General features: G+C 42.2%; 1 protein-coding gene across 2 annotated transcripts in view; it reads left to right on the forward strand.

Moving 5' to 3' along the window:
* Positions 1-2,884: 2,884 nt before the first annotated feature.
* The window catches only part of Rbm20 (RNA binding motif protein 20), a 187,626-nt gene continuing 175,253 nt past the window's right edge, over positions 2,885-15,257 (forward strand). For both annotated transcript variants that reach the window (XM_076834170.1, XM_076834171.1), the window contains exon 1: positions 2,885-3,156. In XM_076834170.1, coding sequence (XP_076690285.1) covers positions 2,981-3,156 — 176 coding nt within the window. In that variant the 5' untranslated portion in view covers positions 2,885-2,980. The remainder of the gene's footprint in view (positions 3,157-15,257) is intronic.

A 15,257-nucleotide genomic window follows, 5' to 3' on the forward strand; every position in this document is an offset into this window, starting at 1 on the left:
ATTTAGTTATCTCCTACTAATTGAGGGTAGATATGAGTGGCAGAGTTGAATCATAAAGCAGGTGGCCTTTTATATTCACTGGAAGACACAGGCAGCATCACAGTAGTGGAACACAGATGAGTTAAGGGGTGAGTGTGGTGATAAACTCTGGACAGACTCACCTACCTGCAGTCCTGCTTTTGTCCCTTAAAATCAGCGTGGCCTTAAGCAAGTTCTTACTATTTAAGACTTTTGCTCACTTATAAAATACAGATAACGGCAGCCACGGCATGAGGTAGCTGTAGATATCAAGGTGACTTATGAAAGCCTTAAGCAGCTGACTCTGGTTAAGTGTTCAACATGTTCAACACTAGTAGCCTCACTGCTTAATGGTAGATAGTCTGTGGGTCAAGGAGGGACAGGACACCTCTGCAGAGTGGAACACAGAGGTGTTACCCTAGCTCTTACCTTGCAGTCACATTCCCCATTTGTGAAACCAATGACTCAGTCTTTCTCTTGCTACAGCCACTGTGAAGCACACCCTTCAGAGCCTCGGAAGGGGACAGACTGGCAGACAAAAGCAGGCTGCAAACCCAGCTAGTGTCTTTATGCCTTCTCATTACTTCTGAAAGGAACTGAGAAAAGATAAATTATTTTTTTTCCACTTGAACTGTTTAATGCATTTAATGTTTGACTTGCCTAATGGAAATGTTTGTCCAATATCATCCTGGGAGACTTTCGGGGGGGGGGGGGATCTGAGATAGGACAAGGAGGACCTTCTGATTTCTGCTACAGTGTTGCCCTCTCTCTTTGGACCTGCTCCAATGCCAATTTCAGAAATTACCTAATACATGAACTGCACACATAAATCACAGAAGTAGATTTCTGAAAAATGCCTAGTGAATCATTCATTTTCCCCTATTTTATTTAGAAAATTTCAAATTTATGGAAAGATTGATAGAAAAGCCCAATGAATACCTAGATTTATCCGTTGTTTCTTATTTTGTCACATATGCTAGTGCATTATTTCTGAGATGGAGAGAGATAAATTTATAAAATATGCTCTCAGTTGGGTGTGATGGTGCATATCTATAATCCCTGTGACTGGGGAGGCTGAGGCAAGAAGATCCCAAGTTCCAGGCCAGTCTCAGCAACTGAGTGAGGACTTGCTAATAATAATAATAATAATAATAATAATAATAATAGGGCTGGGGATGTTGCTCAGTGGCAAAGCCACCCTGGGTTCAATCCTGGTGTTGTAAAAAATTAAAAATCGATAATTGTAAAGAATATAGCATTCCCTGCAAAAATGTTAGGAGGTTAGACTTAATAATCATCTGGACACTCAGCTTCCTGGAATTTGAAATCTATTGTTTTACTTGGCTACAAGAGTGTAATATATAGAATCATGCGTAATGAGTGCTACATGGAACTCCTCTTGCACCAAATAGGGAAGATGCACCACCCCTACTCCCATGGGTATCTCTGGAGCTAGGGTCTCCTTATTCCCAATTTGCTTAGCATTTGGTAATTGACAGAGACCCCAGGTAGGATGGCAAAGATGAAGAGGAGCAGGCATAACTTCCTGAGGCTGGATTGGAAGTTCCAGCACAGCTGAGGAAACATTCCTCAGGGAATTCAATAGTTGCTGGGTCTGAGACTAATGTCCAGAATTTCCCTTTTCGTGGCGATGGGATGATGGCGACATTGCTTCAGCACCCCAGCAAACTCCCTTCTAGGCCCTGGGGCCGCCCAGTGTGCGCTCTGGCTTCCCGGGTAGCGCGACACGCTTTTCTCCGCTGCCCGGGGTTGCGCGTCGGGATAGTAACGTTTATGAGTACGACGGCCAGTAAGAAGGCCACTTTCCTTGGTCTTTGTCCAGCTACTAGACGTTTCTGCAGGACCAGGTGCTTCCTCAAGCACACACCGGAGCCCAAGGATATTAAGCTGCACCTGCGGGGTGGCTCCTGGGTCTTTAAAGGCGCACGTTGTCCACGCCTACAGCTGAGCATTCGGGTGCACAGGTGGACGTGCGCACCAGGGTTCCTGAGCAACTAACAGAAGTTCAGAGGCGGTGATGGTGGACGCACGAAGTCTGAGAACGCTCTCCTCGTCAACTTTTATGTTTCCACTGAGATTTGGCCAATAAGTATCAAGTATAGAATGTCTGCTTGATTTTGGTTTTGCGCTTGCGGGATGTTTTCAATGAAGAGAAAAAGAAACGAGGACATCCACGACAGCCACTACGGCTGCTTCTGGGGACCCCTGAAATGAGCAGGTGGAATTGCCAATTTGGAGAGCCCCCGGGGTCTGGTCATCTAAGACCCTGGGAGAGGGTCCGGATATTTATTTTAAGAAGTCCCAATCCCTCAAATGCGAGTGGCGCTGGCGGGAGTCCAGCCGCGCGGGAAGATGCCAAGCCCAGCGCACCAGCGATGCGCGCGGACGCCCCGGGCCTCAGTCCGCTCCGCTTGGCAGGAGGGGTGCCAGGCCTCGCGCGCCGTTCCCAGGGACAACCGGGAGGCCTCGCTGCTCCGGGGAGAAGCCAGAGCGCGGCGGCGGGCCGCTGGCTGGCGTGCGCTTCGCCTTCTCACGCCGTGGGCTGCGCTGCGGAGCACCAGGCTCGGGACCGGAGGGCGCACGGTGGCGGGTGGCGCGCGCCGCTCTCTCTCCCAGATCGCTGAGCCTAGAGTTAGCGGGTTGAGCTTCTCCGGCCACCCCAGCGTCCAGCGGCCCCTGGCCTCCAAGCAGCTCCCGTCGGCCGGGAGACGCCCCCTGTCCCCCGCCCCCGCTTGGCACGGCCGGCTGAGCGGGAGCGGCGGGAGGCGGAGGAGGCGGCGCCGCCGGGACTGCCTCCTCCCCTCCCCTCTGGTCTCCTCCCCGCGCCACCGAAAAGGACAAGGGGACTAGGCACGGGGACCCCGGCCAGAGAGCGCCCGTGCCCTGGGACCGCCCCTCTCTCGCGTTCCCTCGCCGCGAGCCCGGGTGGGTCTCGCCCCGTATGGTGCTGGCAGCACCCATGAGCCAGGACGCGGACCCCAGCGGTCCGGAACAACCGGACAGAGATGCCTGCGTTGTGCCGGGTGCCCAGGCGTCCCCGGCGCCCCCGGGCCCGCGAGGGATGCAGCCGCCGCCTCCGCCGCCTCCCCAGGCCAGCCTACCCCAGATCATCCAAAAGTAAGAGAAGGGAGAAGGGAGCCGGGACGGTGGGTGCGCTTGGGACCCGCCGGGGGCACCCTCTTTGTGGCTTCATCTCGGGTCCCTGCTGAACCTCGCGTGGCCCCCTCGCGTTTGAAGTTTTCTAGCTCGCTCTATAGGGTGCCATTCTGGCTGGCTGTGAGGTTGGGGAGAAAGGAGCAAAGTTATTTGGGGGAAATACTTTTGTTTTTCTTTATCCCCTCTCTTTTTGGCGATGTTACTCGACTATTTTGAACTAAAGTAGTTCAAATTGGGGGGAAATGGCCCAGGGACTGTTTTTCATCTTTCTGGTCCTCAGAGGCCTCTGGAATGTATGGGGAGTTGAGCGTGAGTGTGCCCGCGCGTGAGGGTGTGGAAGTGAAATGCTTTTACGAACGAAAAACCACCCTTAATGGTGGCCTGGAGTCTACCAGTGACTTTGGGGTGGGAAAGGAGATCAGGGCTTGTAAACAACTTATTTGGCTTTGTCCCGGAGTGTAGACACTTTTCAAGAGGGGCCTTGAGAAGGGCTCTGGGCCGCAAAACAGTTTTCCATTAATATTACCCTCTTGTGACTCGGGTGAACTGTGCGACTTGGGTCGTGAATTTCAATGTCGTCCCGATGCGTGAGTAGGTTGGGATGGTCAGGGGGTTCTGAGAAGCTCTTTCAGCCCATTTGGGAAACGTAAAGTAAAAATGGTGTGTTTTGTTTTCTTCCTTCTCTGGAGATTTTGACAGTTCCAGGCCTAGAATGCTGGTTTATTTGAAGGATCTTTATTTTCATAAAAGTTTAGTCAGCTAGTGACTATGTCCTCAATACTAGTTTAAGAAGCGTAGGAAAGTGAATAGTGAGCGCTTTGGGGAAACTAAGCGAAACTCAATAATTGCAAAAAGTACAGCAAAAACCTGTCGCATGGAGCAGAGCATACGGAGCTGCTGTATTGATGCTGGGAATTGCAAAAACTGATTAAAATGCAGCAAGAGATGTAACCAGTGAGAGGTGTGAGGGGAAGCAAACAGCGGTGAAATATTTATGGTCTTGAAAACTAACTTATGTAATAGAGTGAAAATTCAAGTTTGACATCAATAATGCTGGTTTCATATTTCAGGACAAAATGGTTCCCTATCTATTGACTGGAATATTAAAGCTCCTTTTATTTTTAAAGTTTTTTTTTTTTTTTTTGCTTTAAAAACTTGCTATTTTATATAACCTTCAACCACTAATAGTTTCCAATTATTTAAAATGGAAATATTTCATGTTGTTGTTATTTTGCAAATTATTTCAGCTAACACTAAATATGATCGATGGTTTATGTAACTCATTACTTGACATAGCTCTTTAGTCCTTAAAATAAATATAAACCAAGAGAGAAAAAAAAAACTATTAAAAATATAAATTCTACTTACTGAAAACAAATCTACTTTGACCAATTATTAATTTGGAAACATTCGAGGTACTTCTCACCCAGCCACTGCCTTGTGCCTTGAAATTACAAAGGGAGCTCATGGATATTACTTTGGTATTGTAATTACCCTGGATTTTTCTATCACTTGTTTTTAAGTAGGAGAAAACTAGAAACTTTTTATTCACAGAAAAATCTTTGTAGATGGGTGTCTGATTATGAAATGATGCAAGATAGAAAATAAATGCCATTTTGTGGAATTTAACATAGATCTTAATTACTTCCTATAAAAAAAATTCTCCCCCATTTAGAAAACTCTATCTCTGGACTCTCTTATTTTAAAAGATAGAACTGAGCTTTTCAAAGATGGCCCCCTTTGCTTCCAGTCCAGGATGGAGATCTGAAGGAGCTCCTTAAGGCTCTGTCTTGTTTTGCATTGGTGACAGATTGGTGTTCAAGGCCAATGAATGTGCCCATGGGATTTTATGTTCGGGGGCTTATGTTTCAGAGTCTTTCTTTATAAGGATGATTTGGGGCTTGTGCTCCCCTCCGTACCCATTGAAATTCCGCTGGAACCAGGCGGAACACGCAACACGGCAAATGCTTTGCAGGTCCATCTTTAATGCGCTGAAACTTGAGCAGCTTATTTTGAAACCACGTTTGCATAATTTAATCTGAGCAACCATTTTTATGTAGTTATGAGGTGCCGTTTGCACCAGCCATCTTTGAGAAAATGTAGCGGGGAGACTGTCCTCAGCCGCAAAATGAGTTGTCCGCCTCTGGGTTTAGAGATTTTCATGAGCTAAAGTTTTGGATGAAGTTCTTTTCTAGTGAAACATATAATAAATATTATTAGGAATCACTAGTTTTTCTAGTTATTTCAGTCATTATGTAATGTGTAAGAGGAGAAGTTTTGATCTCTTTCAAAATGATGGACACATCAATCTTCATGTAGTATACATAGCGTTTAAGGATTACAAGACTCTTTTTCACTTCTTAAGGTCTGTTATGCTGTTTTTTTTTTTTTTTTTATTAGTAATGGCTTCCATTTGGTGTGAAGTCAATGACTTTGGTAAAAACACTGTAACGATCCTAATAAAAAAAAGATTCCTGTCCAGGTGCATTGTATTCGGTCTTAAGAGAACTGCCCAAAATACCGAACTTAAGTAGCTAAACAGTTGAGGTACCACGGTGAATAAGGAGACTGGTTTGGGTGTTTGTTTTACTAAAGTCAGTCTCAGTGCTTATGAAGATTGCATCTACAGTGAATTTCTGCAAGGTGCTTTTCTAATCAGGAATATTTAGTTTTTTGTTTTTTTTTAATCATTGCATTCTTAGTTTCAGTTAAGGATTATATGTACCCATTGCATTCCTAGCTTTGGCTGAGGAATAACTGACCCTTGATTAAAATTAGCATACCTGTAAAGATTATCCACCAGATTATAGACACACATGACTAACATCTTGTACAATTTTTATTTGAAATATGTATACTCCAAATTGCCAGTTTGCAGGTATTATTGTAGATAATGTAAAACCTTTTATTGAGCTGTTTGGGCAACAGGAAATTAGAGCTTAGGAGGAGATTTGGGATGAATTTAGAAAATTAGAATGGAGGATTTAAAAATTATATATTTTCCATGCTAGCAGAGGTAAGATTAAACATTGGTGTTTGTTGGTATTTTATAAGGATGTATCTCTTCAAACATTAATGATGTTTTACTTCCAAAACGATTTTACTTGAATTGTGTGCTTTAAAAGCAAACTTAACCCTAATCTATAGGAAGTCACTTATTAATCTTGAGGAGCACCAGGAATTTACATTTCAGATTGCAAGTTTTAAAATATTTATCGAAATGGAAACAGAGTCACTCAATTCTGTGTGAAATGTTGAAGTCAGCTGTCAAGACAGGACTACAAAGTGTGCCAGTAATCATGCTGAAAATTAAGCACACACACCTTTTATGAAGTGAACCAGATAAGTGATTTTCCTAAATTATTTGATTTGCAGGCAATGTATTCCTGATTCATTGATGGCATCAGATTGCATATTTGAGCACAGATGACTTATTTTTTTCCTTTCCATATCATTTTTTGTAAGCAAATAAACAATTATAAAAAATAGAAAAAGTTTTGGTTTAGCATTTGGTAGATAGTATCACCTGTGTGCTAGTGTTGGTTTTTTTTTGAAGACACAAAGCCAGCTATGAAATTCTGCATAGCCTTAGATTGTTGCTGTCTGCAGAGCACTTCCCTGAGGCAAAATAGAAAATGTTACAAATAGCAACTCTGATTTCAGATAATTTTACAAACATCCTGCATTCAGAGGGATTTCCATGTAACTATTAGGGGTGATGTCCACTCACCTTGATGGACATACTGACAGTTACATCCAGAACCAGAGAGAAGGAATAAGAATTTGCTAAAAAGGGATATTACCTCACGCTCATATTTGGTCCTTTTCTGGAAAGAGGATAGAATTTCTAACATCTGTGCCAGTTTCTAACATCAGTGTGAGCCCCCTGCCTCCCCTTTCTAAGGGGAAATAGGAATACACTTGTAGAAGGAATTTTGAAAATTTTAAACACCATCTTAAACTGCACAAGCATTCTGCAGGGGAAAACATCTGAGAGGATTAAGTGTTTACTGAAATGGGAGGAGGAGGGTGGGCTTTTTCTTAGTATTCTGAAAAATTTATTTGCTTCCCTTGAAGGCCTCTTTCACGTATTTTTTTTTTTTTTTTAATTTTGCTGGAGGGGTTTGTTGCGATAAGTATTTTTAGATAGTGCAGATAGCTTTCCAATTATGAGTTTTTCTCAAATTGCCCAAGAGATCAGTATTATGAAATGTAGTACATTATTCCCATTAGTCACAGTAAATGTCTCTACATATGGTGCACACAGAGCAGTTCTAACCCCAGTGCTACAGGAGAAAAAAAGAAAATTTTGGTTTCCTCTTTTATTCTTCTGTCAACTTCCTATGCTGCCTCCTTCTAGCAGTTTATCAAATTGATAATTTAAAAAGTCAAAAGTTGTTCCTTGACATGTGAATTCTGATCTGTTTAAGATTTTTTTTTTCCTATCCTGATAGTCATCAGCGGGGAAAAGTCCCCAACCAGGATTGGCTCACAGTGAAATGATCCCACATTATCCAGTTTCCCTCTCCCCTTGATTTATTTTTCTTGTGACTGTAGGTTCTTAACTTCAGTTTAAACTAATATTTCTTTCCTGCCCAGACAGCCAGGTTTCAGGTAAACAAATGGAGATAGTTCAATTCACAGCTTTGGTAAACAAAAATATGCAAAGTCTAACCAAAGGACCGAACTTAAGATGCTCTAAACTAAACATGGAAATTAAGACTGGAAATAAATGAGGTAGTGGAGTTGAGACTCCGAAGAGTTCAGAAGCAGGATCCCCTGTTGCCTCATGAACCCTGTTCCTCGGCCAGACAAAGGCTTGACGCAATCTCCTGTACCACAAAATGCTACTTAATGGGATTTTAATTTCCAGCCACAGTAATGACTTAGTTTGGGATGACCTAATATTCTTTTGTATATTTTAACAAGGATAGTTGCTGCGAATCCATGGTGGGTGTGAAGGTCTGGTTGCATTGGTTTAGAACTGAGTGTTGAAAAGTTTTGCCAAAAGTAAGATGAATTCCAGAATTAAAGCAAGGAGGGTAAATTTGTAGGAAAGAGACCATGGCTGTTCCTTTCTTGGTTAATGAACCTTCCCTGATCTTGGTAATACGTGTTATCCTGCATGCTCATAGAGTTCATATCGCTCTTTCCCACCGGTGGGTAGATGGGGAAATCCTGCTTCTAATTAGGAAGGCACATTTTTGAATCAGGAATGTGAGTTTGGTTTTTAACACCACACATGGGCTTAATGGGTGGTCACTGTTTAAAATCCCACCCAACTGAGGAGTTGTACAAAGTTTTAGTCTTTGACAAGTTTGGGGACCAGTCATCACTGCCACCTGTTTGAGGAGGAGGTGGAAGGGAAAGACCCTTCCTGCCCCCTCCCCCAACTCTTTTTGTTCCCGTGTTTCTGCTATGTTGAAACTATCCATCTAATATGCTGGTCTTTACAGTGGTGGGAGTTACAGTCGAATTAATCGATCCCTCTCTTTCCTACAACTCCTGCTGGATTTTATAAGTCAGTCCCCTGATGGTTTACAAGGCCAGTTTTCCAACTTGCTGACAGCATATCTGTAGGGGAGATGGCACATATTAACGCTAATGTACTTTATGGGCAAAAAGAGAGCAGCAAGGCAACTTGCATGAGGACGTGTTAATCTGCAGCTCAGTTTGCAGAATAAATCTTCCCATGTGTTCAGAAACAGAAGACTGGGCATCATGCATGTGTGTAGGGGGGTTATCACCCCATGGAGATGGTTTTCATGCCGCTTTTCTTGACTTTTATGTGGGATATGCTTTAAGGATGCACCAGGGCCATCTGTGGCTGATTTTTTTTTTTTTGCACCTGCTTTCTCTCGGTCACACTCATGACCCGTCAGCTCCCGGTTGTCACTTTTCTCTGTGTTCCAACCTGGAAAACTGCACTAGAGGCTTTTCTGGACACCTTCAATAATTCTCAGTTTTGCAACTTTCCTGTAGGCTCTTTCCCAAAAGGTGTTTTTGAGTTTTGTTAGACTAATCATTAAACCTGACCTTCAGGGTTGGGAGAATACAAGGTAAAATTATATTTTAAGCACACTTTAATTTCTCTCTCTCTCTTTTTTTTTGGGGGGGGGGAGTTAGGGGGAGGCTTATTATGCATTCATGATTACAAAACAATTTAGGATCTGCCTGACATTATTGAATATAAAATAAGTGTCTTTGCTTTAAATTAATTATTCAGTTTCTGGCAAGGAGGGTCAGAGAGGGAAAAACCCTGGACTGAGAGTGGGTGACCTGGACAAGCCAAATTAACCTTCTTAATCCAGCCTCTCCAGGGGTTGGAAATGATGGATGGTAACTTCTTCCAAAACTCAAATGAGGTGAGTGTTCAGGAGAATTGCTGAGTGATCATCAATGAAGAATGGCTTTCTTTGCATCCCTCCCCCTGTGATAGAAAATATGTTTCTTGGCAGTTTAATTCCAGCCATGGGTGTCGGTACATGTTTGTGACATTGACCACCCATGAAAACAACCACCACAAGACGAATTAAATACTTTCTCCAGGTTTTGCAAAGAATATTTGGATCGGGGACATGATTTAAAGTCAGAAGAGTAGATGATAATGTCTGTGAAAAGAGGCATTTGAAATGGTTTTCTAATCTTTATAATGGGAGGTATAAAACAATTATTTTGGAGTATTGCCCATTTTGCAATGCTAAAGTAAATCCTTGGGTTTATAAAAACAATACAGTGTTCAATTTAGGAGATAGATCCAGTGATTTTCATGTATCTGAATTGGATATATTATGGGCAGGCGGGAATATATTTGGCGAAGTTATCGACTTTAAAGGCAGAAACGTAAATGTACGAGCCACCAAGTGTGATAGGATCCTGGCTGAGCCTGAACTCCAAAAACAGTGGCATTTGCTGACAAAAGTGGCACTTGCACTTGCCTAAAGTGGCCCTGAAAACTCTTTTCTGTCTTGCAGATATTGTGTTTATCCCAAAGCTGGGCCTCAGGTTTTGGGGTGGGCTCAGTGAATCAAGAGACCAAAGGAAAGTTTCCAGAGCTTCTGAAGGACAGGGGTGTCCCGGCCAGAGCTGTGTGCTCCCCAGCTAGCAGGGAATAGAGAAAAGTTATTTGACATTAAGATATTTTTTTAAACCTTGCCTGAGAAGGGAGATTAGTTGTGTGATTAAATCCTGACATGCAGACTTTAAGTAATGTACAGAAATGAGGACATAAATATGGAAGGATATTTATGGCAACATTGTCTAGAAGAGCAAAAAAATTGGAAACCACCTAAATATTTCTCAGTTGGGAAAATAAACGGTGTCTGTACAATATCATGTACCAGTTAGCCACTAGAATGATGTTAACTTTTATTGATATGAAGAGAGGACCATATACTATTGTTAACTAAAAACAATTACACACAGCATGTATTCAAGGATTTTGTGTTCGTTTTTTAAAAAAATGTGTATGAGTGTATGTGTCAGCACTTTCAAGCTTGGAAAAGTAGCTATAGAACAAATATAAAAATGTGGACCGTGGTTCTAACTCTGGGTGGTGCAATGTAGTGGTTTGTCTTGTTTTCTCATATATATATATATATATATATATATATATATATATATATATATATATATATTGTTTTTTCATTGCATGTTATTGCAATCAGAAAAAAAAAATGCTTCTATGTTTAAAAACAAAACAGAGTAGACATTTCACATTGGTACCGCACTGTCTTCAACATAGTGCTACCCTTTAGCATCTTGGAAGGCCTCTGAGAGCTGTTTTAATCCACCCTCCCGGTATTCTAAGTAAGGCAAATGAACACCAGAGAGGCCAATTGAACTGTTTAAAGTCACACAGTGTTCAGGCTGAGATGAGAATCCCCAACTTCTCATCTGTTATGTTTTCTGCTAGGCTCTCCTTTGTCTGCCTGGAAATGGAGGAGAGAGAAGTGAAGGCCATTTGTAGGTTAATCATTTATCTTCAGACTCTCATCTGCTCATGTGCCCTGCATGACTGAGAAGAGCACCCTTGGGTGTGTCATATCCTCCCTGTGCTGTGCTCCTGCCCCCACGTGGCAGGATCCTGGGTCTCTTCAGGGCATCTCATGCTCTGTCTTCCTGCCAAACAGAAGCTGAGCATCACATTTTCTCCTCGGCTCATCGTGGTTCAAGGTTACTTTATTCTGGGCCTTAATAGGGAAAAACCCAAGATCTGCTTTCCTTTCATACACAGAAGCATCCTCTCGACACCCTTGAAACTATGGTGGAAATATGAACCTTTTAAAGTATAACAACATAGCTAATATTTACATTAAAGGGAGTAAAGCACATTTACTTCTCAGTCCCGAGCCAGCGACAGGAATGCCTGTTATTGTTTCTGTCACCCTGTCCGTCACTCACTCTGCTTTGAATGGGTTTCCACCCAGGGTGTAATTTTGACTGTATTGTACCTTCCTTTTAGAGAGTGACACTTGCGTTCTTGTTTGCTCTTGGGCATTCGCTCTCCTATTTCTTCCCCTGAACTATTTGAAAGTGAGTTACATAATGATGTTATTATATCGGAGGAAACTAGTCTCATTTAAATTTTAGCTAACAAACGCTAGATTTGTATATTTTTCTAAATTTTCAGAACAGTGTCTGTCTTAGCAGGTGTCTCCCCGCCACCAGTTCAGTTCCTCAGTGCCTTTATTCCAGGAATCTCTCTCTTTTACCCATCAGATGCATCCACCTCTTTGTGAAGACGTCAGAGATTCCAGCCAGTTGTCCCACAGCATGCACAGCCATCTCATGTCTGTTGTCTCCTTATCCAGGTTCAGGGTGGCGCTTTGGCAACGATGCACCACGGGTGATGTACATCTGAGTTTGATCCCTGGTTAACACGGTAATCCCTGCTCTCTCCATTGTAAATCACATGTTCTCTGTGATTGTAAGTCGTCTGTGGGGTGGTACTCTGAGGCCTGTGGATATTCTGTTTCCCAACAAACTTTCTAGTGGTCGTTTTTTTTTTTTTCCTTTTAATTGGACCAATTAAAAAAAAAAAAAAAAGCACTTCCAATGTAACATGTGGAACTAGAAAGATCGATAAAGATCACCTTAGAATAAATGAATTTGGATTTATAGTTTAAATTGAACAGCTTTGCAAATATGTTTTCATTCAACCCGCCTGTAGATATGAGCTTGAGTCTCTAGATTTTTCCATCTCTGACTTGAAGGGGTTCAACTGATGGGCCAGCCACTTCCCACTTAACTCCTGCGGGAGGCTGCCGTGCTGTTTTAATGTCCGTACGAGGTGACTATAAATCCCTTTTAATGGCAGGAAGTGGTGCTAGTGTATTTTTTAGTAACTCATGAGATTTTGGGGGCATCTTCTTGAAGCAGTGTTGGGTTTCCTGGTAGAATTCTTTTATCTCCCTTTTCAAGAGCACTATATGAAACTGACTTTAAAAATGACTGACGACCTGCCCCGGGCAGCCTCAACCAGCAAGTCCGGGAGCTGGTCGGTGAGTAGCAGTTTATTCATGCTTTTCAGATTTAAGTTACACATCTATTTTTGCCTGTTCCCGTTTGGTGTTCTTATTTTCATACACAAAATGTGACCGGGTTGGGAAAGTGGTGTGGAGGGGCAAAAGGAATCAGGAGCAGGCTCCTGCTGCTCTGTGCTCTAGATTCAGCTTGGCCTCTGCCAACCGGGAGCCTCAGTGTTCTTATCTGCAAAAGGGAACCATAGTAAATAGCAACTAACCTTTTGCTGAGTGCCTCCTGTGTCCAGCTCCCATTCTAAGCACTCCATGTGTGTTTAATCTAACTTGGTGATTTAATCCAGCAATAGTCTAGGAAGTGCTGTTATTCTCCCTATTTTCCAGATGAGGAAACGGAGCCCCCAACTTCACAAGGACTCAGAAAAGCTAAGAAAATAGGATTTATTAAAAAAAACTGGTGGAGTAGGGCTAGGAATGGAGATTGTTATGTAAATTCATTTCTATGTAAATATCTTTCCTTAAGAGAATTTATAGAAAATCTATCATGAAGAAAAGATAGGAAAAAACAGTTAAAACAAATTTGAAGTAGGTCAAGTTTAATTTGAGACAAACTAAGCAATCCAATGAAAATTTTTTTTTCCTCTTTTCTTCTTTTTAGCTTTAAGTGTGCCTTTCCGTTTAAAGTGAAATCCATATCCCAATTTAAATTCCATGAGCAAATCCGACTCTGGCATTTGATTCACGGTCTTACTTTGCTTGTTATGCATGTTAGGCCAGACCTGAATTTGATGCTCACGGAGAGTATATAAACACTTATAATCCTCTCAGCATGTGCTAAAATAATAACAGATATGATAGTTTGATTTGCAAAGTGAGCATCTGCCAAGTTCTACCAGATCATTTTTGAACCAATTCAGAAAACCAGGATTCAGCAATGATTAAAGTGTCTCAGGGTCCTATTAATAGCAAGAGGCATTCCTGCGTTGAAACCTGGCCACCCAGAGCTCTGTTGGTCTCCGCCCCGACAAGCTTCTTGAGCTGCCTTTGCAGACATCTTACAGGTGCTCTTTTGCTCGAAGAAACCGTGGTATGTAAAAGCCAGATGGAAGAGAATCAATGAATTAGGAAAAGATTGATTTCTTTTGATCTGCAGAAGGGTTTACAGTAAGAGCCAGTGAAACAGTGAGTTCCTCAATGTGTTGTAAGTAGCAAACATTCTGTGACTCAGAGACGCAGTAATAATTTACAAACTTTTATTTTTTTTAGTTATTACGGAGATATGATTGAAGTTCACCAAACTGCACGTCATCAAACAATTAAGATAATAAACATTTTTTTTACCATCCTCAAAGTTTCTTCATGCTCTTTGTCCTTCCCTCCTCTCCTTGACCATTACTTTCTGTCATTACAGATTAGTTTGTATTTTCTGGAATTTTATAAAAATGAATCAAAACATATACTTTTTTGGGGTGGGGGGAAGTGGGCTTCTTTCAATCAGCATAATAATTTTGGGGAGGGTTTTTTTTTTTTGTTTAAAGAGAGAGAGAGAAGAGAGGAGAGAGAGAATTTTTTAATATTTATTTTTCAGTTTTCAGTGTACACAACATCTTTATTTTATTTTTATGTGGTACTGAGGATCGAACCCAGTGTCCTGTGCATGCCAGGCGAGCACGTTACCGCTTGAGCCACATCCCCAGCCCCTTGGGGAGGATTTTTTTACAAAATTGTGATAAGAATACATATAACATTTCTGTGTTAGTCCATTTTCTGTTGCTATAACAAAATACCCAAGACTGGTTACTTTATAAAGAAAAGAGGTTTATTTAGCTAAAGGTCTGGAGGCTGAAAGGCCAAGATCTGGAGGCCTCTTTAGTTTGGCTACTGGTGAGGGCTGCCTTGGCTATGTCACCACAGGGCAGACTAGTGGAAAGGGAAAAACCTGCATACAGAAGATGGCAAATGTGTGAGGTGACCTCAACTTATAGCAACTTGTTCTTGGGAGAATGGCTAAAGTCCTAGGGGAACTATATTAGCCTCTTTTGAGTGCAGCAATCTTAATAACCTAATGACCTTTCACTAAGCCCCATCTCTTAAAGCTCCAGCAGCACAACAGAGCCACACTACCACACTGAAGACCAAGCTTCTAGCACATGAATCCTAGGAGGACAGACCACATTGGAACTGTAGCAATAACGTCTACCTTTTAGTATTTTGAAGTGTATAATCTAGTGATGTCAAGTACGTTCACAATGCTAGGCCACCATCACCACCACCTAGTTCAGTACGTTTTACCACCCCAAAAGGAAAACCCAGACTTATTAATCGGTTACTTCCCATCTTCTCCCCAGCTCCTGAAAGCATCTAATCTACTTCCGTCTCTGTGAGCTTGCCTATTCTGGGTATTTGAGATAAGTGGGATCACAACAAGTGGCCTTTTGTGTCTGACATCTTCTGCTTAGCATCATCCGTACTGTGGTGTGTATCTCTACATGATTCCTCTTTATTGCTGAATAATATTCTGTTGATTGGCAGCGTTTTGTTTATCCATTCACCCATTAGTAGGCATTTGGGTTGTTTCCA

Source organism: Callospermophilus lateralis, chromosome 15, assembly GCF_048772815.1.
Source record: "Callospermophilus lateralis isolate mCalLat2 chromosome 15, mCalLat2.hap1, whole genome shotgun sequence".
Lineage (NCBI taxonomy): Eukaryota > Metazoa > Chordata > Mammalia > Rodentia > Sciuridae > Callospermophilus > Callospermophilus lateralis.